A 24,786-nucleotide genomic window follows, 5' to 3' on the forward strand; every position below is an offset into this window, starting at 1 on the left:
TTAAAAAGGGAATTGCGGCACTTGCAATTGATTAAGAAATATATGTGAATGCTGTACGCTCTATGAGCTAGACAACAATCTCTAATTTGCATTCAGAAATTACAAAAATTGACCTTCACTTGGAAAGAGACAGCAGCAAGAAGAGGCACGGGGAGAGAGAGAGAGAGAGAGAGGGAGAGGCAGCGGTAGGGTTGTGGGTGAGTTCGTTGTACAGCTTTATCTAAGAAAATTGCAATTTCAATTGGCTTTGCTTTCCTTTTGAGCATTGCCTCAATTAGTAAAGGGAAGAAGAAGAGGAATCACAATAATAAAGCTCACATTTCCAGGTTCAAGAACAAGCAAACAGATGACAATTCCCGGCTCGAGGCTTACGCTGCTGGCGTCGTTGAATAAAATCACAATAAGAAATAATCAACATTTGTGCAGTAATTAAAATGCATATTGAGAAATGTATATATGTATATATGTACATATAAATATATATCGAGCAATCGTAAAAACAAAAGCCGATAATTAAGACACATCGAAGATCAAACACACTTTGAGAGATTGTAAAGAGAATCTTTGAGTTCTCCAAATTTGTGTCGATGTTTTTTGCAAGATAAAGGAGGAGAATCTTCCTAAGGCCTTTAACATTATATTATAATATTATATGCGAAATATTCAATTCAAACTTTTGTTTATTTTATTTTCTTATAAGTTTAACAGCTATTTTATAACTTTAAATCTGAGAGACTATCGTATAAAGCCCTCACTCTATCTACATGTATATAAGTAACCTATAATACCCATTGCAAGGGCATCAAAATCGTAATAATCAAGAAATGATAACAGAAATTCAAGAAAATGAAATGTGCACGAAAATAAATGCATTCAAAATCAACAAACAAAAGCAAATTGATTTCAAGGAAGCGCAAAATACGCAAATAAAACCAAACAAAAAATGCACATGAAAATCACAAATATTTATATAAAGCAGAGTAAATATATAATTAAAAATAACAGATAAGAGATAACATGACTTTTTTATATTATATATATATATATATATATATATATATATATATATATATATATATCTATGGATAGCTAATGGATTTGCCTACGGGCAAGGCTTTTCCCCTAACAAATAATTATCTTAATGAGCTTTCAAAGATTAGAAAAATAGAGACAAAAAAAAAAAACCAACACGTACAACAATAGCTAATTTTTGGGTTCAGTTCAGTTCAGTTTTTGCGGCTTAGTTGGGTTATCGGAGTTCATAACTTTTGGCTAGGTCATGGCCAGTCAATGGGAGCGCTACGCTAATGAATTCTCATCACTTTTTCGAACCAACGAAACATTTCTGCACAATTATTATTTCTAATGCGATAATTAACCCTGAAAGACAGCGGCTTACACACCAAAAGTCAAGGTGTTTCACACTCAAGAATTCGCTATAAAAGTGACGCAACATTAAGCATCGCCAACAAGTGGAAGCTCAAAGAGATATAACATAAATAAAATCACAAAAATAAAAAAGAATTACATTAAAAACTAATTTTCATAGAATTGTCCATAGCGAATCAAAAAAAACTTTCGATAACAGCCAAAAGGGCTTAATTGTCTAGATGAAAATCGCAGAGAGAGGCACTGTGCTAAGTAGTACCAGAAATACATAGATAGCTTGCTTGGGATTGTCAAACTCAACTTCTATAAGACTTTAAATGACTCCATAAATGCATTAGAAACTTACTTGAATCGCTGAGAATCGCATAGTGGGGCCTTATTTTACATAGATTAGCGTACTTAAACTTGCTGCTATTATATGAGTACATACATAATTACACACATGTTCATACACAATGAATGATTGCTGTGAAAACTTGATAGTTAATTTAAAATTGAGCACTAGCTTCGTTGAGCGAAAATTCTTTGAGCAGAGCTATTATTAATTACAGGGTATACGCTTAGATTAGTCACTGGGAAGTCGGGCTGGGAGAGACGGTAAATCGTTTAAGGGCACTAACGGAACGATGCATTTTAGTCACTTGCAAGGCGTTTGTTAAACATACATACATTTTATTTTGTATTTGGGTTAGAGAGCAATCAGATGGCGATGGAGAGTTAGGATTGATGCGTGAATTTATATAGCGAACCTGTTCTTGAAGTTATCGGGCACGAATATGTTCCACCAGGAGTGTCGTTTCTCGCGCGGAAAATACTCAACATGATTGGGATCGACAATGTCGTCCTCATCATCATTATCATCATCATTACGATAGCCGGTCATATCGCTGGCATTGGCGCCATTGGCCCCCATACTATCATTGGTCAGATCGCTCTGCGATTCACTGTATGTCATATTGGAGTCCAGGCTCCGTTGATTGATGTAGTCCATCTTTTTGCGTCTGTGCCGATCTAATTTCGTCTGCAGCGAACTGCGACGTCGCCGTTGTCGATCATTGGGCGTATCATACGGATTCATGCCCTGTACAATGGCACGGGATTGTGTTCCGTCCTCGAAATAGGTCAATTTACCGGGCTCGTTCGGTGAGCTGGCACGTATGTTCTCCTCCGAGCTATAGACGAGCTCGGGACTGTTGGTGGGCGTGGCAGAGCCATCAGATTTCTCACTGCGCACAGCCGATTCATAGGAGTCTTTGGTAGAGTTCTGCAAGCACGAAAAAATCGAAAGAATTTCCAGGCATCAGCTCCAATGCAATTGGGATTGTAATATTAATGTATTGTGGCTTACCTTATTGCTATCACGTCGCAGAAACGAGACAGCGATGGAGCTGCGTCGCTTTTGACTCTTGTCCGACTTGCTGGAGAAGAGGCCCAGGGCCAGGGAGCTGCGACGCGGTGGTTTCTGTGGTGGCAGTGGAGCTGTCATATTCATGCTATTGTTAGCTGCCTCTCCGCCACCGCCGCCGCCGCCATCGCTGCCGTCCACGTGCTCGTCGATGTTGACCAATGAGGGTATGGAGGCGCTGGCCCAATCCTTGCGCAGGCGATATTTACCGTTATCGATGATGCTCATCTTGCTGCTAATCGATCCTTCAACTCAGTTAACCGTTAAGCACTGCAAATATGATGTTCATTAATCGATTGTGCATGAGATGTGCCAACGAGGCGTGGCAGCTGCACCTACAGAATAGAGAGCTAACTCTATTCTAACTCTCACAGTCTCTCTATCTCTTTCTGACATAGACACACTCTCTCTGTCTCTCTCTCTCTCTCTCACTTTCAGTCTCTCTATCGCTAGTTAAACTTTTACTTTCGATGAACTCCATTGAACCGGCATTAGCGCCGTAATTAGCAGGCCATTGTCGGTCGCCTGCAACGTCAGCGACAACTCGACGATGATATCGCAGCTTGAACATGTATATATATATATATACATATATATAAATATAGATATCTGAGCGAGCGAGTCTCTAAGCACATGCAATGTACGACAATTATCGGGTTCGCGAGAGTCTTAGGGCAGCTGCGGGGCGACGCGACGTCGCATGTTGTGTGTAGGGCGTGTTTGTTATGAGAATGAGTTGTAATTGTGCTAAGGCAGATCAACAGCAATCGGCTATAACGATTCAGTTGAACACCTGCTGAAAGTATTGACTCGATTGAATCAATTGGAATATCTCTCATGCTTTCAAAAATTCATATATTTGCATTATAATCACAGATCAGTTCTTATAAAGCAACTCATCTGATTCAAGTGATCTACACCGAGTTCAACATCTCTCATAACTTAAGCTAATCCATGATTATGTTACAAGTTTTTTTTTTTTTTTCAAAATAAATACACCAAAAATATGTAAGATTAAGCACACCAAATTCCAGAATCTACGAAGCTGAGCTGATATAAATATCTGTGCTCATCGATCAGCTGTGAATATGTTAAGTGGCCAGGTCCAATTAACATATCAAATTCAAGTTTCACGCAGCTGTTCGAGCACGTCAAAACATTTTTAGGCACAATTCCTCATTAGAAGCACAATGCTATCATAATCAAGATTTAAACAGAAGCAAATTGGGCTCTTCATCGGCTCATCTGCTCTACGGAATACATATACCCTAAGCACTTTGCTGTGCTAAGTGGAAAAACAACTGCTAATAATGCAAATTAGCGAATTAGAAAAAATTTATGACATCAGAACAATGGCCCAACCTACGACAACAACAGCGCAGCATACACACACTTGCCACAAATACAAAACGGAAAGAAGAAAAAAAAAACAGAGAAGATATTTCTCATAGACATCAATGAAAACGCGACACGATGACGACGCCGTTTTGGACAAGTTAATGGGCGGGGCAGGTGGCACGCCTCAGCGAAATCGAAAGTGCCCCGTTACAGGTGTAGCAAGGCGCTAGAACAATGGCATTAATGGTATAACTATCTGGCTATGGGCGCAGCTAGAATGCAATTATAAAGCTCTCTAATTGCATTCAGCTACTACAACTGGGGCCTGTAAAACTGTAAACTGTAAACTGTCAGTTCTGTTATAGTTTAACGCCTGGCTGGGCTTGGGCTCAAGTGTGAGTGAGTAACTGTGTCGGTGTCCGTGTCTGTGTCTGTGTCTGTGTTTACGATTCTCACATCAATTCACATTTAATAACAGATCACAGTAGGGCCATAATTGCTTCTAGTTTACTCGGAATGATGGGCAGCTTTGTGCTGCTGTCGCCATAAGTAGGTCAATCATAACAGAGCTGAGAAATCTATTAATACCTTGAGCCCTTATTCAATATACATATGTACTACAATATATATTTAACCGCATTTAGCGTATAATATATTCGATAAGTAGGTTAAGCTATGCCAAACAAGTTTACTCAAATCTGTTTCTTTTGCCTGCTTTTCCCCTAAATATCGATGAATATTAAAATTTTGCAACTTGTTTTATTTTTAGCACAACTTGATGACTTCAAGAGCGAGATTCTCTCTTATACTTCTGTTTTTCAGTCTACCTCCTAGCTCAACTCTAGAGCACTTCAAATATAAATAACTTTTGGATGTTGTAAGGCAGACAGCTTGTAAACAATAAACAGTGAGTGGCCAGAGTTCGATAAGGTAATATTGATTGATCCGTTACTTAAACATTGGTTTGGTAACAATGCTTAAGCACAGATTAGATACAATCCATATTGCACACACTCAAGTGTGGGGCGTTAACACATTATCTATGCATTTATGTGCGTATCAAAATTTCGAGTGTTTTGTATTGCCAATTCTTCAAGGGGCTTTCAAATTGTAAGCGCGACTTGAGTGTCCACTTCTTCTATAAAGCCGTAGCTGGCAAAAAAAAGCAAGAAAGAAGAAGTAGATGCGTCTATAGGAAGCAAGCAATTTGAATAAATCTCTGCATAATGCTCATGCATGTATATATGTATATATATATATATATACATATATACGAATTTAACCTTGTGTGCGTTCAGTGCGCAACTGAGACTGACCACAACCGGTCAGTCTCAAGGCGCTTACATTGCCGACTGAGAGAAGTGAAGTGAACTAAGCCGAAGTGAAGTTCACGCTTGAGAAACCGGGGAAGCTACGAGCACGTCTCATATCTCTCAATGGGTTTCTGTCTAGCTAGGGCTATAACTCTGGCTCTGGCTCTGGGTCTGGGTCTGGGTCTAGGGCATTTTTGTCCAATTGCATCGGGCCATGAAGGTGAGACATTCGTTTTGCTTTGGATTTCTTTTTTGTAATAAATAAAAAATAAATAAATAAATATATATATATTTATATATGTGTAGGGGAGTTGACGCATTTGAAATCGTTGTTGCCCATCAATTGTGCAATGCGCATAAATGAATAGAAATCAATTTCGATAAACGAAATCTTACTGTGTCAATGTCACGGCCAGTCAACCGAAAAAATACGACAAAAAGCAAAAAAAACTCAGAGACAGACGGCTCTGAGCTCTGGCTCTGGCTGCACTCCCTCTGCTGTCCGCCTACACACACACGCCCGCTCTAATCAACAAACTCGTGTTGCATGTCCCACAATCTGTGGCAACAAACAAAACTTTCCACAGCAAGGAAAAACAAGTGGAAAACTACAGCACGTGATAAGCGTCGTCTGCGATAAGACCAAGACTGGGGTTCAGCTTAATATAGAATGCATTTATATACATATATATTTACATTTGGAAAACGCACGATCGCGAATGCCTCATTTATAATTATGATTATGAATTCGCACATCTGCTTTTCACACTCAACTGGCAATGCAGCAAACAAGTGACTATAAAATTATAAATTATATATTTGTCAGCACAGAAGACCGCAGAACGCAGACTGAAGACGGAAGAGACATGGCGTTACAGGCGACAGGGTTATGCGGCTGACAGATAAAACTAATCCAGTTCAAGATTGGCAAAAATCCAACAAGGTTTACGACAAGGACCAAAAGATAGATTTTGTTGGATTATAGCTAAGTCTTATGGCTTAAGAGATACAAACTGTATATGAAAATATATTTAAACATATAATTATATATACTGGAATATCTTTAGATACTTGGGAAGTAGATTTGTTTACATAACGAGCTTGTGCTAGTTTCTTTTTGGATATTAAAATAAAAAATTTCAATAAATTTAAATGAAACTCTAAAACGTAAGCTCATTTCAGCTACAAGCCAACATTTGTTTTACTTCCTATGCTTGACAAGCTGAACCAGTTTAGGCACATCCAAGATCTAGATTTAACAAGTTAGAACAATTTATATTGATATTTGATTATCGCTACAAGAAATTAAATCCATCTCAAGATTATGTTGAAGAGTTCTAGAACCAACATAAAACTAAAACCTAGCTAACTTTGACTACACTAAAGATTCGAGCGTTGATTCTTAAGCAATGCTGAAACGAACTATAGAATGCGTCATCATAGAGCAGGCGGCGCATCGAGTTACACAAATGTGTAACCTGAGAGCACCATCAAGATTTTCGAACATTAATAAATAAAAGAAAATTCTAGCTAAGCGTAACCAATGGGAATTACCCAAAAATTGTGCACTTTAATTCTTGCCCAATAGCTGAAGTACAAACTTAGGCGATAATCTGGCTGCTAGAGTTGGCCCTGAGCTGATAAGCTCATGGCACGCTGCCTGCCACAACAAGCTATAAATACATATACATACATATATACCTAGAAGTTTGTATATTTTGATGGCTGCGAATCACATTACTGTTTGGGAATGCACTTTCGCTTTTGTGAATGCTGCAAAGAATACAAATAACAAACGTATCTAATACATATAGCAAATGTATCTCAAAGATACAAACGCCGACACCTGCCCAAAGCGTGGGCAGCGCCGGCGACGACGGGACCAAGGCGTGCGACGCACATTTTGCGGCCAAATGAAATGAAACGCAAAAGAAAGAATTCGCAATAGGGCTCTACTGCTCGACTAGCAGATACCCTGCAAATAAGCTAACAAATCCAAATGAAAATTTTAATATACAACGCGTATACTCTATAGTGAAACGTATGAAAACAGATCATAAACAAAATCGCCAAAAACACATACGTAACAGCATTTTTAGAGCGCGCACCACTAAAAGATACAAATGTATCTGGGCCTAGGCGACAGCTAGTGTAAACATCGCGTGCAGAAAAACAAAACCAAAATATATCATACACAAACAAACATACATTGTGTCTGAGATATTTATATTTTAATTCGTTTTTGTTTCAGAGTAATTAGCACTATCGAGCGGGTGAGAAGCTGCAAAAGTTTGCTGCGATATAAGATTTAATAAGGTATTTCGAAATCTTTGCCTATATATAAAAGATATTTTTTGTAGATATATATATATCTAGAAATATATATAGACACCCAGATATATTAAATTCATATATGGTATTATAGTTCCTTAACATATAAAGGCTGTAAGAGTTCTCTTATAAAAGATACAAATGTATCTGTATCTTTGCAACAGATATTGTAAGATATAAAATTTGTTTAATGAGCGAAAGATAAAGGAAATGAAATGAATGTTTCGGAATATAGCCTAGATAGTTCACGAATGGATTTGAACATATTTAAAGGTAAATGTAAATATTTTCCCTGCTTGCTAAAACTGCTTGAGAATTACAAGTAATTTTTATGATTAATGAGCATCATTCAGTTTTATGATTGATCTTGTGACTCGAACAAATTTAATAATTGTTGTAAGAATCATGCCTAAAATGATGTTACATGTTATTGTTTAGGGTTATTTACTTGTATACGCTTGTATCTCGCCAATCTCTCCTCAAATATTTCATATAAATATATATGTATAGATATGTATTTATTTGTATAGCTACGTAAGCAGCTGGTAATACGGGCCTGTTCCTTCGCCCGCTTGTCAAAGTAATGCGAAAACCGGTTGCACAAACAATTCGCTAATAAGCGACTTATATTCATAATTTTGTCATATGAGACACAGATATTCACACACACACAATCACATTGAAATGAACTCTTGAGGAATTTTACAAATGCATTTCTTAACTAATTTCGATCAATTGATATAGATGCTTAGCATGACAAATGATACAACTATAAGAGCTACGCGCTTTGAGTCACTGAACTGAGATACAAATGTATCTGACACACAAAATCTATACAAAGTGCTGAAAGACTTTTGTTCCTCATTCAAGTTATGGAATTTACTTTCAAAGTTTTGTTTTTTTTTTTTTTTTCTTCGTCGCCAACTTTAATTAGAATGTCAGCTCAATTATAAACGAAATCGTTTCCCGCAACTGCTCCGGCTGGGTTGGGCCTATCGAGTTGAGGTGCGGTTTATAGCATAGCATAATTTAATATGCCCGGTAGTAATACAACAAGTTGGCTATTTATTATTTATTGGCTAACGGCATGAAAGCGTAAATCAAACACTTCAAGGCTCATTTATTGCGTAAGACAACTTTCTATTCTTACAATGAAGAAACTAAAGAAACTAAAATCTACCGATTTACTATTAGTTTCTATTCCCAACGTAAATTCCAGAATTGTAATTAAGCGAATGCCTTTAGCTTCGCCTTACATGAAATCTAATCGAATTATAAAAATTCGAGTATTTACTTATGTTTACAAATTGTTGTTATTATACAATATATGATATACGATATATGTATATACTCAGAAGTCGAATGAATGTTAGTGTTATATTATAGCAGCAGTTGAAACACAACTGCAAAGCAAATCCGCATTAGAATCAAATTCAAAGCACATGACAGCCGGTCAACAACGCTGACGAGCGTTAACAGGAACTGAGCGTGGGGCTCAGCCCAAGGGGGGGCGGGGCTGTGGCATAGTTTGTGACTGTTTGTTGTGGCGGTAAAATGACATAATCCACAGCCGTGACACTTGAGCCGATTTTGTGTGTGAACCTGTGCTGGCCCAGCAAGAATGCCGATCGGCTGTCAATGTATCTGTACCTACATATAGATTGTATCTTTGACTCGCAACTAATTGCCATTGTTGTCAATAATAATATCAATATTGTTCGCAGGCGTAAGCATTAGAAAAATAAAACTAAAAACTCTTTACCAAGGCGGAAGCAAACGCCTTTTGTTTGCAAAAATTATAATAATAAAAAAAAAGGAAAAAAATAAGAAAAAAAATCTAATCAAACCAGTTCGAACATTTTGTTACTTTCATAACCCATGTATCTGTATCTCGACTTGTAGACGTATCTGTGTGCTTGCCTAATCAAACTCAATCAATCGTCAAGTTTCTGTTCCGCAAAACAATCAACTATTTTGCTTACAAGTGACAACAACAACAACAACAACAACAACAGCTACAACAACAAAAATGAACCGCAAGACGGAACCAAATAGAACGCTCAACACTCATGTAGCCCACAGCATTTACTTGAGGTACTCGAATCTAATATGCAAATCGGAAATACTTCCTATAAACCACATCGAGTCGGCCGGCTAGCTAACGGCTTGATTTTAATTAGTTTTCGTATTTGACTTTCAGAAAAGCACTTTCTACGCAACATTAAATTTCTGAAAAATATTTGCAAATAAACATTTTAATAGAGGGCTTAAGCGCTTTAAAAGGCGCGTTAAAAATGTATGTACTAAATACATACATATATGTATATATATATGTACACATATAATATGCAATTCGAACAAATTTTACGATTTCGTAATTTCGTTGCGAGTTTTGTAATGCGCATTTGAAATAATCGGACAACATTTTTGAGGCAAAAACAAAATTCAATTCATCTGGAATAAAGTATATAATATATTTAGAAATATACATATATAATATTTTTGGTAAATATAGTTTTGAGGCAAGCGAGTTCTCTGCCAAATGCTATTGAAGCGAGCTCTTACTGTCGCATCGGCTGTGGCCATATATTTAACTGTTCTATGAGTTATATGTTTAATTTAGAACTAACAGCTGTTTGTCAACTGTATCATAAAAGAGCGCTTATTAAATCATCGACATTGTCGATAAATCAAACTCTCAGACTCACACACACATAGACACACACAAACACACGTTTTAAAGAGCTCTTTGTGCAGATACAAAAGCCGTCAGATACTTCGCCAACTTGAGGAGCATATGAAGTGCTTTTGTCAGAGACAATCGATAATTTTTTTGTTTTTTGCTTTATTTTTGGCATCTGTCTGAACTCATGTATTTATTTGTGTAATTATGACAATTTTTTCACGCCATATTAAGCAAACAAATAATACAAAATAACATTACAATAAGCCCCTTTGTGAGAATTCAAAATATAAGAAAATAATAAGTGTATACATACATATATAAATAAGATGAACAAGCGATCTGTTTTGCGTGTCCAGGACAAGCCTTTTTTCTAGATATACATATGTACATATGTAACACGTATATACATATATCAAGTTTTTGCGCTGCATTAAAAAAAACAACATTTTATAGCTGCAACAAGGACAGACGGACAGAGGAATGAAGATAACGCTCAGTTTCCATTCCATATCGGGAGCTGTTGCTTCCTCATGTGAAACATGCTTTATACGTAGCATGGAATACAATTTAAGCGACACGATTGTCACTCAAAATCAATAAAAATAAATAAATATAAAAAATAAAAATTGAATAAAAAAAAGAAGATGCAAAAGTATCTACGCGACGCGACGCATCTCTTTTTGCCTTCTTCCGCGTTGCATTTCGCAATTATGAAACGCATTTCGTTTTCATTTACAGTTGCTTGCGAGCTTGTAATTAATTTACATATTCAGCCACGCCCACACGTCACCCAAGTGCGTCGATTTATTATTATTAAAATGAAATGGAAAAAAAAATAAAAACAAATGTAAAATGCTTCCGCCTGTCTAGTCCGGCATTAAATTTATCTAGACGAAAATAAATAAATATAAACATATTTTTTTTATTTTTTCCTTTTCACTATCTGCCTACTTAGGAATCGGTAGACTTTGGAGTTTAAGGCGATAAAAAATATCAAGAGGCCGTGAATGGAAATTGGGTTGAAATGTCTGTATGTATACATACATATGTATATACATATCTCTCTCTCTCTATATGCCTCATGATTAAACATATTAAAAACAAATCTTATCAACTAACGAAAAATTGACAGCTAGATAGCGAGTTCCTTGAGTACAATATTAATTAGAATAAAATTCAAATTTAGTTTTCTAAGAATATTTAAATAATTTAAAGACCCATAAGACTCTCTAATTGATCGACTGACTCTGTATTAAAATATTAACGTAACGGTTTATACAGCTCTTTGGCGATCTATATTTAGTCGACCAACGCAAAGTGAAATAGGCCCAGAGAGCGGCAGATAGAAAGAGACAGAGCGAGGGAAAGGGACCAAGTCAGCATCAGCCGCCAACTAGTCTACAAAATCACAAAGCCCACAGCCAACAACAACAGTTAGAAATCCAGTTGCAAAATTCGTTTAGCCCTCTCTGAAGCATAAGAGATTATTTTTCCTACACTAACTAGCCTAGACCGCAAAACAGAGTCAGATAGCAACGGTAGTTAATACAATGAAAAGTAAATGCTTATTTATATGCAAGCACACATATACATACGTATATGTATGTACACATGTATAAAATTACACTTGCCCACATATGTGTGTATGTGTTAGTTCATTACTTTGAAATACCGTTGCCATTTGTTTCTCTACAAAAATGGCATCACAGGGCCTTTAGACAAACACAGAAGCGACAAGCAGAAGACAGTGAAACTTACGTGCTGAACTTTTTTATTGTTTTTTTTTTTTTTTCGTATTTTGTTTTATTGCTACTGGGGTTGTTTTATTTTATTGTGCTGATGACCTTAAATTAGGCGTAGGTCTTCATTTTTTTCCCTCGCATAAATTGCTGTTGGCTAAGTTTGGTTTGCTTTGCTTTTTTTCTTTTGTTTTTGGTCAGCTGTTTTGCGCTGCGCTTTGGCCTCAAGTTGTAATAAATAACAAGCAAAAAACGGAAGAAAAAAAATATAGTTACATGCTCATACGAAATAACAACAACGAAGACATACAACCGCGTTCCTACAAATGCCTTGACCTGCAGGCAAATGTCGAGAATAATGGCAATAATTTTGTTGGTTAGTATGGATTAGCACAGTGCCTAATGTGAATACATATAAAAGTGAATGTAATGCAGTAAACACCAAAAAAACGAGAGGACAATAACAATTCCACTTGTAGACTTTTGCCTGCATATGCTAGACCGAGACAAGTGACAAGAGAGAGAGTGCGATAGTCTAAAAGGGCAATGAACATATGGAAAACCGTTGAGAGGCACAAAAGGGAAACGAATATGAACAGAATTTTAGACAACAAGCTGCATCGCCTAACACAGCGAGCGTGTCAAATGAGAGTTGGAGAGAGAGAAAGAGAGGGCGTGAGGCAGGCAATGCAAACCTGCCTATCGACTTGGCAAGCGCCGTTTCTTTGCCCATTCCTATGCACAGATTGCACAGTGTAATCAGTTTTGCTTCCTATTTTTTTTCCTCTCTTTTCCATATTTCTTACATCACTCGAACACACTCACACACACACACACCTGCTTTTTAGCTCGATCGCTGTTGCTGCTGTTCGCCTTGAGCTGTAGTTGGTTTCCTTTTCGTATGGTTCCTTTGCGTTTTCCTTTGTTGATTCTTTCTTTTCTTTTCTTTATTTTTTGTATGGATAAATTCGTTAAGTGGTTTTAGTCACATTTCTAACTGGTATTCATTTCACTTTTGTATGCCACTCGTGTTAAAACATTAAAAAACGATTATAATGTATGCACAAACACGCACGCGTCTAATATAATTAAATTTTTGTATTTTAGTATATATTTTTTTTTTAGTTTTTTGTTAATGCGTTTCTTGCTACTGCTCTTGGGGCACCATGTGAAAGAGCGTTTAAATTGAGCACTCTGCAAAATTCAATTAATTAACAAATTATAATTTGAAATATTTTATTTAAATCAAAACACATACACACACACAAACCCCTTTTTATTTTTGTAATACTTATTTGAAATTGAGAGCATAGTAAAATTAGATTTATTTTTTCTTTATGCTTATGCTGATCTAACGGCAAATGCAAGTTAAAATGGAGGCAAGCTGCATTTTGATTTTCCATCAGCGATCATTTCCAATCAAACGAAACACTAACCACAAAATGAGCACAGACAAAATATCAGACAATTACAACAGCAAAAGCAACAACAATAACAGCAGCAGCAGCAGCAACTGCAACATTATTACTGTTGTTTAAAACCACACTCTCTTCGGCACTCACACTCACACACATACACACTCACACTCGCTAACAGGCAACCAGCTAATTAAACAATTTAATAAAACATGGGAATGTGTGCTCGGGGTATTTAACTTTTTGAATTGTTTTTAACAATTTACAATATATGTCGCTGTCGCTGCACATTTAAACCCGTATTTAACATTTGTTTCTTTTTAGTTTTATTTTATTTAGCACGTAATCCCGCTTACGGTATGTGGTTTGTTGTGTGTGTGTGTTTTTCCTGTGTATTTTATTATATTTCTAAAATTGCGCGCGCGCGTTTTTCGCTTGATTGGGCTTTGTAAAAATTAAGAGTTTGCTGACACTTTACTGTTTCGTTGTTTTTGGCGCGCGCTTCGGAGCGATTTGCTTGCGTTCGTTGCAAATGAAAAACTTAAACTGATCGAAAATTTCTACCGTGAAGCGAACGTGCATGCGTCTCAGAAACCAGCAGCGACAAACCTCAGGAAAACAAAAAAAACAAACAGCAACAAAATATCCGAACGCCAACGAATACGAATACGATCTTTGGTTGACGCCAGCGTCGCTGCCGACGTCGCGACGTTAACGTAGCTGCTGAAGCTGCCGTCGCCGTCGCCGTCGCCGTCGACGCTCTTGTGTAAATTATGCTATTTATTGTCGTCGCACAGTGGAGCGCAAGAGTATTCATACAGTTTGCTAAACACTGCACATCTAGCAAACCAGCTAATGAACAATTTTATTAATATTAATTTACTAATTTTTCAATACCAAAAAGTCTAATACCTTTTATTTACCATAGATCATTGGCCTTTACTTATATGGAGCACATTGAATAATCGCAGGTGACTCACTGTGCGCTGTCCGTTTGTTTGTAGGGCAGCGTTCAGTGTGCTCATGCTTGCCGCTCACTTTAACTCTCTCTCCCTCTCTCTCTCTCACTCTTTCTCTCCGTTGTCTGTTGTCGTCATACTCTCTGGCTGGCTTTGATGCTCTCTGGGCGCGTCGCCATGTGCTTCAATAAACTTGTTTTTGTTTGCTGGTTTGAGCGCAGCTTACACATTGTTTATATATTTTGCAGTTGTGTTTATATGTAATTAAATATACATATATGTACATATATATTGCACGCATTTCAACTAAATGATGTTAGTTAAATTTTATTTAATGTTGCTAATAAATCAGTTTTGTCAATTGCAAGCCATGCCTTGAATTCTAGTTGGAAATGTTGCTGCAACAAATGTTGCCAAGCCATAATGATGCTGACATTCAGCTGGCTATGTTGCTGGCAAAGTTTTTTTTAGCGGGTTTTTTAAATGGTTTTTTCATTGTTTAGTGCATGTTGCTTCTAATGTGCACATGTGCAGCGAAACTAGTTTCAAATCGGAACAGACAAACATATATGTGTATACATACATATGTATATATCATACAACTGGCTACTGTATTCGTATTTTGTATTTTCAGCCAATGTCTATTTACTTGGCGTGTTAGGCTTTTTGTTTTGGAGGCTAAGCGCTGCAACGCGCTGACTTTGTAATTTCATTCAAATTACTCATACGCACGGGCAGTCAGCTCAAAACGGTGTTGCACTCACGTAGCAAAGCATTTCCGGCCTCCACCGATCAATATGGGTCATTGCTGGGGGTGAAAGTGAAACTCCCACGCCCCCAATCTGGGCGGGCATTTACTTCGACTGGTCAGTGTCCTCGAAACGGCATATTGCTAATATAATTATTGCCAATATATGTATGTATGTGTATGTGTATCTATAATATATATATGTATGTATGTATGTATAGTTGCCATTCGTTCAACCTTCAGCCTTCGATTGAGAATTTCTTTTCGAAGCAGTTAAAAACGATGACTCGACGTTAATTGCGCATTATGCAATTTTCATGCAAAATGCTTGCAATTATTTCGATTTCTTTCTCTTTCTCTTCCTCTTCCTCTTCCACTCTTCCTCGGCCAGAAACCTGCAACATCATTCCGTCAGGTATTCTCGAAAACCTTCAGAGTTATTAAGCATTTGCTTGAGCTATTATGAAATGCTTAAATATATTATTTTAAATTGCTGCAAATATAAATCCGAAAATGTTTCTTTAAGTTAATACTCTTTAAATTGTACTGAACGCAAACCGGGTTTTGTTTAGAAACTCGATTTCTGTATATTTAGCACATATATTTGGTTTTTTTTTTTTTTTTTTTTTTTGCTTTCTAATTTGGATTATTTAAATATAATATATGGGTCTTATTTTAGCGCTACTTTGAGTTTCATTTTTCTTTTGTTCTTTATTTTAGAAAGAGTTTTTTTTTTTTTTTTTTTTTTGGGAATATAAATTTTTTGAATCAATATTTATAAATATATATATATATATACATTTTTTTTTTAAATGAATTTTCGACCTATAATTCTGTTAAAATTTTTTTAAAATCAATGCACTCTATTTTACCTTTTTTTTTTTAACTATTTGCTGCCTGCAAATTCCTTTCCAGCTGCATTCCATAACCAAATCAAATTTATCTTTCGCTAACTGGTTCGTTTATTTATATTTAGAGATAAATACCTAGGCAAAGCTTGCAGCTGTCTGTACTATAACGCCTCCATGTCGCGTATCTCTTAAGCTCTATGTACGTATTTGCTTCCTTTACGACAATGCCATAATTGTTATTTGATTTAAGTGCTAATTAGCCGCAGCGAGAGCAGCCAATAAAAATCTTAAGAATTTGCAATTTTTAATTCAATTTAATGTGATCGATCCTAAGTAAATACAGAGTGCAATTAACGCTTAGGAAACTTTTAATTCGAATATAAACATAAAAATACAGCTCAAGTAAATCTTTTTATATGCATTTAGATACATATCTAAAACGTCATACTTGAATTGTTTTTTTTTTTTTTTTTTTTTTTATACACAAAGTGAAGAGCATATTGGTTGATATATAATTTTAATGATTGTGATATATCATTTTAAGCATCTATTAATATTTTAAGATAACAAATTTGAAACGCAACTCCTTAGCTCCTTTTGAATGATTATAGAAGACCGATCACTAAAGATTGAGCATTACTATGAGGAGTTTAGTACTCAAGCTCGTATTATATTTGAAGCTATATTTAAATAGAGGACTTTAGGAACTACTAAAACTTATGTATGTTTGCCACTTGCGAATATAAATCAAAGAAATAAAACTACAGTAGAATTCAGTTATATTGACGCTCAAGGGACCGTCGTTATAAACGACTTCTACTGTATATCTTTTACTAGCTTTGTATATAAGATCCTCAAACTTTCTCTTAGACTATTTACTGTTCTACTCCATTAAGGGATTACTAGATTATACCAAAAGTTGCTGTAAAGTCTTACTAGCTCTATGTATATCAGCTATGGGCGAGCATCAGGCAGTCGAGCAGTTGGAGTGGCTGCAGCATTCTGACTTGTCTTCTTCTTCCATTCGTTTTTTTGTGTCACGCCTGAAATGTTTATTTATATTTTGTAATAATTCTGTTCTCTCGCTCTCTCTCTCTCTCTCTCTCTCTCTCTCTCTCTCTCTCTCACTCTCTCTCTCTCTCTCTCTCTCTCTCTCTCTCTCTCTCTCTCTCTCTCTCTCTCTCTCTCTCTCTCTCTCTCTCTCTCTCTACTAATATTTATATATATTTCACAAGAATTATGTAAAATGTGAACGAACTAGAGCCAAAGGCAGGTGTCTGAAGAGCTTAACTTAAATATTGTCACCTGTTTCTACTGCTAGTTGGGCACAAACGGGGTTCCATTAAAATGCCAAATTAACTGTTTTCTGTTTGCATGCTGCTCTGTGGCATGCAGCTGATGAAATTCCCAGACAAGTCCTGGCTTAAGGCCATGGCTGCAGCTTTAGTTAAACTGCTATTAAAATGCAAAAGCTCAAAAACTTTATATACACACACACACACACATACATATATGCATATATACATATGTATGTATATCAAAAGATATGTATAAAAATAGTTTTTGTTGTCGTTGTAGTTGTCATACAACGGAAGGGGCCACGAGTCTCTCGGCAAAGTTTCGACAGCATTTTTTTTTTCTTCTCATTTTATTTTTGCAACAAACTAAAAATAGCAAAGCAACAACAACAACAACAACAACGTCAGCGTTGATTGCAAGTTGTTTGGTTTTGCTTTTATGCTCGGAGCGAAGACGACGACGACGACGACGACGACGACATCGTTGGTGTGGTCCAATAATGAAAAAGAAAAACCGGCTTGACAGGAAAACACAATTTTCGTTTGAATAAGGAAAAAATGCATAACATTTTTGTGCAGCTCCACGTTGACGTCGAGCCTCTGATGCTGACTCTGCCGCCAGCGACACCCGCTGGCTGACTGTGTGTCTGTCTATTAATCCGTGCAAAGCATTTGCGTTGTCAAATACCCTGTATATATGGTGGACAGCAAGGGTATTATGCTTCCACTAAGGAAATGTATGTTACTTTGGGTAAATATGGATTTATTTAAAATACAAAATATTTTTAGTCAATCAGTCAATAAGCAAGTCAATCAATCACAGCACTAATCAATGAGAGAGCCAGTCGATCCGAAGCCAATCAATTAGAGAACTAGCCAGACATTCAGATTCAACTCGCCATAAAGCGAGAAACAATGAAAGAATACGTCGGAGTGTAATTCAATTAGTCATAAAGCCAGTCAAAGAGTCAGTCAAGCGGAAAGTAATTCAATCATTTATCAATCATTGCTAAGGGAGAGTTAATCAGTCAATCACTGAGCTACTCAGTCCATCAATCAAACAGATGTATATTAGCCAATAAGTATTGCTGACTGTCCAACAATTTGTTGTTCAAGCAATAAACATTTAGCCTCATCGCAAAACAGTCAATCAATTTCAATAGTCATTGAACTATGCAGTCAATCATACAAGCTTGAGTCTTCTTTCTGGAAATCAGTCAATCAATCATATAATCAATGACTATGTCAATATGAAATCCAAGCAGTCTCCTTGAATCAGTCAGTTAACAAATATGTTAAGTCAATCAAGCAGTCAGTCAGTTTACCAATCAATCTTTTTATCATATAATTGATAATCAATAATTAAAAAGTTCTTCCTGGGAAAGTCTGTAAATCAGCTATTCAGAATTCAGTCATGCAGAGGCAGGTTAATTATTATTAATCATCATCATTATATTAATCATTCAATCAATCTCCAATCCCTATGGTTGAATATTTTGTTATTGCAGACCTTCCAGCGTATACGAAAGTCGCGCTATAACAATACCAACTCCATTGGCTTTACAGTTGTTTTATTGCTCGCTCTTTTATCTATAACAGTTTCAACTGGTTTAGGCCTCGTTGTGAACCCTATTTGGCACTGGCAAATGGACAAACTGACAACTGGACAACCAAAATACCCCAACGAAAATAAAAGCAAAGAAATAAAAGACTCCTACGTAACGAGGGTATTCGACATCTCCAGTAACCCACTCTAAAGGGTGTTACGTCTGCTTGAATCACGAATGTAAATTGCATTTGTATGACAAACACTTCTCCGTCTAACTGTAGCGCGGCTCTCGCTGAGGGTGTGTACTCAAACTGACAAATTATTGACAGTCGAGGGTCTTAAGTATTCCTAATGCTATATAAATATGTAAATATTGTAATTTACAAATTTAATTGAAATATTCCATTGATCTTAGATTTATTCCACCAGCAAATGAAAAGAAGAAGTGTAGAAGTAGAGCAGTTGTCAGTATTCAATTTGCAAATACCCTATTTCACTAATTTGCTCATCTAAGAATTTACTTCGAGACTTCCTTCCATGTATGAAATCAGTCATTGAATAACTTTAGCTGTAGATATACCACTTTTATGTGTTTCTTTAGGCATACTTATTACATCTATATTGCCAGAATGACAGAGCTCAAAATTTAGAAAACCTAATCTGTGTATTTATGTCTAGATAATCTCATAAAATTAGGTATTTATAGCTTTAAGGTATTTTTAGCGTTTGGAAATATTAATTTTTTATCGAATTCCAGCAACTTGCGTAAGATATTTATATACTAAAACTGCATCCATATATTTTATAGTTCCAGTTTCATTTAATAGTTATAGAGAATGGGACAAAGACAGACAGATCGTCTCAGTTGATCGAGAATATCTTGATTTGGATGACAAGCTGAAACGATTTAGCTATCTGTCTGACTGTGCGTCTATTCGTAAAATGTTTATAGCATTTCTATGTTCGTCATCATCCACGCCTTCCGCCCCTAAAATGCCGTTCGAACTTAACGAAAATATTTTGTGCTCTTTACCCAGTTAAAACGGCTTCAGTTATATCAAAAATAATATAAATAAAATAAAAGGGAATTTGTTTTGTTTTGTTTTTTGTTATCTTAAGCCTATTTCAACGTTTTGCGCACTTAGTCAACAATTCTAGTGAAAACTTATTGAGGTCAATGTCAGTTTTATAATTATTCTTAGTATTCGTTTGTTTACCCAGTTTGGTATTTGGACAACTGTCTGTGGGGAAGGAATATCAATTATGGTTAGATGCAATCGAATTATATATATTAATCATAATGGCCCCATCATCGAATCACAAGACTTAAAAGATATATGGGCTACAGGTTATAGAAAGCCACTCAATTATAATGGCCCAGGGTGAAATTGATTTACAACATCGTTGATAAATTATAATAATTTCGATAATAGTGCGGTTCGGGCATTCTCGCTGGGTAATTATCTCATTAATAAATATTAACAATGTATTTATCATATTTTCTAATTTTTCAGCAAATCACGAAAAATCAAGCATAAAATTCCATTCAGAACGATGGAAAAACGTGACTAACGACAGCTACCGAGCCACAACAAAGGGCAAGAAACCTATCAATATGCTCGACCACAACAAACCATAAGCATCTGTAATATACAGTGTGTGGACTACGAGATACCCTCTAATTACATTAACATGTAATCAGCATTGCTTTAAGTTTGCTTGGCATTACAGAAGCTGAGCTCGTACGACTCCATTGTAAGTTAATTTTACAGGGTATATATTAATCATACTATTTGTTGTGCCGTTTGTCATTCAATATTTAGCTATTTGTTGACTTGTTTGTTGACATAAGGCCAAGCGAGCTGGCGCTGGGCTGAGCTGTCTGAAAATTTTATGATATTTTTCTAAAGTATTTTGGAATTTTTTCAATTTCAACTATTTGCCTAGGCTGCTGTTTATTCTAGATTATTACTTTTGGTAGCCATGAGAAGTAATTGAACTGGGTATAATGTTTTTATCAAAGTGTATGGAGATCTTGGTCGAGTTTAGAAAATGTTTATATAGATTATAGATCCAAAAGACAGATAGATACAGAGAGAGCTAAGAATGATCTTCTTCTTCCGAACAGGGTATCTTCTGATCAAGTACTTTTTGACAAGAGCAGTCCTATTTGTATTATAAGCGTATTCTAGTCAAGTCGACTGTTGTGGCTCGTCTTATCGGCGGCATTATTTGTTAAATAATATTCAGAGCAAATATCAGGTAGTCTCTGATAAGAATGCGCTGAATATACTATATTCGAAATTCATTTAGATAAGTGAATCTTTTGACCAAATGCCGACTGCGACCGAATTGGAGTGAAGAATCTGACTGAGCACAACACTCACACAGATATATTATAAAACTTGACCTTTTGAGCGTAGCGCCTAAAAGGCTTGGGCAGATCAAGGTCGGCTGTCAACGGTTCATCGTGTCAGAGTTAATTGAGCTAGATATATTTATAGATAAGTTTATCTTGATGACAGTCCCGCGAGTGTTTGACATATCCTTGTTTAACATGCTGTCAAATAAACATTGTTGAAAGTAAAACACAAAAAATTTGTAAAACAAATCGCTGATCGATTCGCGATTCGCGATTGTCGATCTCAGCGCAAGGACAACAACAAATGTCAATAAATACGTATTTAACGGTCATATTTATTAGACGTGCTCCAATAAACAATAATGATAGATAATTACTTTGTTTTAACTAACTAGCATAGCTGATTGTTCAACTATATTGTTTATACCTATGTGAATGTCAAGCGTTTGGCATTGAATGCTCGATACTCAAGGAAATAGGGATATTTATGCATGTTTTATTTAATCGATTATTTGCGATTAGTATTTTTTCAGCGAGGTTAGAGAGAAAGTCCGAATGAGAAAGGGAGAGAGAGGGCGGGAGAGTGAGATGCGATCGATAAATGCATTTGCTAAAGTTGAGAAAGTCTAATGAATGTCAAGCACGTGGCATAGAATGTATAGAATGATTAATAGCGTGAGACTATAGGCATTTATCGATTATATATCTGAGATAAGGAATGGAGAGAGATAGAAAGATCGAAATGGCCTATGGTAAATTTGATATGCAATTGCGTAGGCTTTAATTCAAGGAAACATAGATAACTCGACAGATGGTGGCAGAGGGGGAAATAGAGAGAGAGAGAGAGAGAGAGAGCGAGATAGATAGATAAGGCAGAACGAGATAGATGAAGAGAATCTGTCTCTAGACCGAGACAGCTAGATGAAGTGAGAGAGAGAGAGAGATATATAGAGGAAGAGAGAGTGAGGCAGAGATAGATAGAAAGGTAGAGCGAGGTAGATGAAGAGAGAGAGAGAGAGAGTGAGACTTCTTAGCGAGAAAGAGAGGGACAGAGAGAAACAGGGAAAGAGGAAAAGAGAGAGAGAGAGAGAGAGAAAGAGAGAGGGAGAAAGGGAGAGAGAAAGCGCGAGAGAGAACACTACTTAGAGAGAGACATAGTCCATTAGTCAAGCCCATATATTGATCTAAACATTTTTGACTATTTATAAAATGGCATTGAACATACAAAGCTCCTTGTGTCTGGTATAAAAAGAAAACTGGAAAATTGGTGAAATATATTGACATGATTGCATTATAATTAAATTAGAGTTAGGTAATGATAAGTATAGCGAGAGCAAAAGTATTATAGAAGATACTTAGCTTACGATTTCTGCGAATTTCGTGACCTTCCTTAATATGAACAGAGCATGAAAAATTTTAATGAATTTGTCGTCGAGTAATTTTAAGCATTAGTTTCGACAACTTGGCTAAGTGCATTTCGTTGCCTAGAACAAAATCAATGCATGTATATACATATATCTATAAATAATATATTTATAAATATATATACACACACTCATAGCTGAATCTCTTGTGCTTAGATAACGAATAATTTACGTCGCATTTAATAAAGCCAAATAATGTTTTGTTTGTCTGGCGAAATATCGCGGACATTGTGTGCAAAGCAAAGCAGACTGCATGTTAAATATTAACTGCAGGTTAAAAATAAACTGTCAGCCACTGTTGAATAGGATATCATAAATTAACACTAAACACAATCATACGGATTGTATGCATAGGCTGATTAACGCTTATGAGTGTGATTAAAATGCCACGAGCGGCACGTTAAGCGGCGAATTATGGCTTTAACAAACAGTTGGCATTAGTCAGCCATAGAATCGCTTGATTTATTGACTAAAATCACCAGCCAAGTGACAGATTGAAATGCAGGCGGATAATTGGAGCTCTTTGCCAATGGGCCACACACATTCGGGAAAGAATCTCTGATGTCATCCCAAAGTTTAGCCACATTGGTTTACAAACCCGAAATCAAAATGCAAATATAAATAAAACTTTTGTTGCAATCGAATTTAAATTTAAATGCATTTACAAGCGCAATTTATTTATATTTAATTGCTGCGATTTGTTCAATTCATATGAAGTAAAGTTCGCTTTAACTGCATTTACACTCGGATTACGCGCAACTTTCATTTACAATCGTTTGGCCCATCTGCCATCAGACAGGAACATGAAACAGTAATCACAATTTGTGTTGCATTTTTGCTCGAATTCTGGCACCGACCGCAACATGGACAAATTGCAAATGGCAACTGGCGACTGGCGACTGGCAACAGCAGTGACCACAACACTGACAACAGCCACGCCCCCTAACGATAGCAGCCGTATACAGTGGGACAACACTTAAAGGACAACGTTGAAAGGCGAATGAGAAGCAGCAGAAACAATGCGAGCATTTTTCAATTTCTGTTTAGGTCTGAATTTGAGTGAAGAAGTAATAAGAGTGTTTTATTTGAGACTGCTAGACTAGCAGATACCCTAGACTCTGCAAAGACCTAGATCAACTCAGCTGCTCATCTTGATCAAGAATGTATATATACTTTATAGGGTGAGCCACGCCTCTTTCTGCCTGTTACATACATTTCACAAAAGCCCTTTATCCTGATTTCCCACTTCCGATGGGCTCAGGGTATAATACAAAAGTTATTGGGACTTGAGAGTACCTGAATGGGTATTCAGGGTGAAGGTATAATAAAAACAAAGCTTGGGGGGCTTAAGAACATATTCAGATACATTATTTATTTATGTTGCTTTAACTTGATCTTTAACTTCCACTTTAACTTTAACTAGAACTTTCTTAAATTTAACTGTAACTTCAACTTTAAATTTCATTTAATCATTATCTCAGATTAAAGATCAGAAATACTAAGATATTTCTTTGTCAAAAGCATTTTCTATACTAAATATTTATCTATTATATTGTATATTTATTATCATACAAATTTCCATAGGCTGGCACCACTGTGCGCAGTGCAATCGATACAAATTATACCGAAAACAAACAACAATGTCATGAGCAGAGCAGCCCAGTAATAAATGGCAAACTGCATTCGTTATACCGCGCAGACAAAGAGAACGATAATGGGTCTGATGCATCTGCCTCTTTGACTGTGGCAGCCCAGTGAAAGATGATTCGATGCTCAAAGAGTGCTGAGTGCTGAGTGCGTAAGATGAGTATGATTGTACGAATCATCAAAATGATCAGAGAACGATGCAGCTGAGCTGATCTCGAGCAAAACTCATTGCAATCGCTCATAGATCCGAAATCATATATGATTAAGAGAGCTAAAAGCTGTTTCAACTATTTTCCTGTAACCATTCACAATTTTCATTTTTATTTTTACTC

At 36.3% G+C, this 24,786-nt stretch overlaps 1 protein-coding gene across 20 annotated transcripts in view; it reads right to left on the reverse strand.

Moving 5' to 3' along the window:
* The window catches only part of mtd (TLD domain-containing protein mustard), a 69,227-nt gene that overhangs the window by 40,003 nt on the left and 4,438 nt on the right, over nt 1–24,786 (reverse strand). For 12 of the 20 annotated variants that reach the window (XM_089265344.1, XM_089265343.1, XM_030383143.2 and 9 more), the window contains exons 1-4: nt 14,095–14,240; nt 13,039–13,395; nt 2,738–3,064; nt 2,139–2,653 (exon numbers count right to left, since the gene is read on the reverse strand). The exons of 6 other annotated variants lie outside the window; for them this stretch is intronic. In XM_089265344.1, the coding sequence (XP_089121470.1) occupies nt 2,139–2,653; nt 2,738–3,022 (800 nt within the window). In that variant the 5' untranslated portion in view covers nt 3,023–3,064; nt 13,039–13,395; nt 14,095–14,240. Of the gene's footprint in view, nt 1–2,138; nt 2,654–2,737; nt 3,065–13,038; nt 13,396–13,785; nt 13,803–14,087; nt 14,241–24,786 lie in introns of those variants that run through there. 2 more of the 20 variants (XM_030383131.2, XM_089265337.1) reach the window with 2 other exon arrangements.

This window comes from Drosophila navojoa, chromosome 2 (assembly GCF_054131105.1).
Source record: "Drosophila navojoa isolate 15081-1374.11 chromosome 2, UAZ_NAV_1.0, whole genome shotgun sequence".
Taxonomy (NCBI): domain Eukaryota; kingdom Metazoa; phylum Arthropoda; class Insecta; order Diptera; family Drosophilidae; genus Drosophila; species Drosophila navojoa.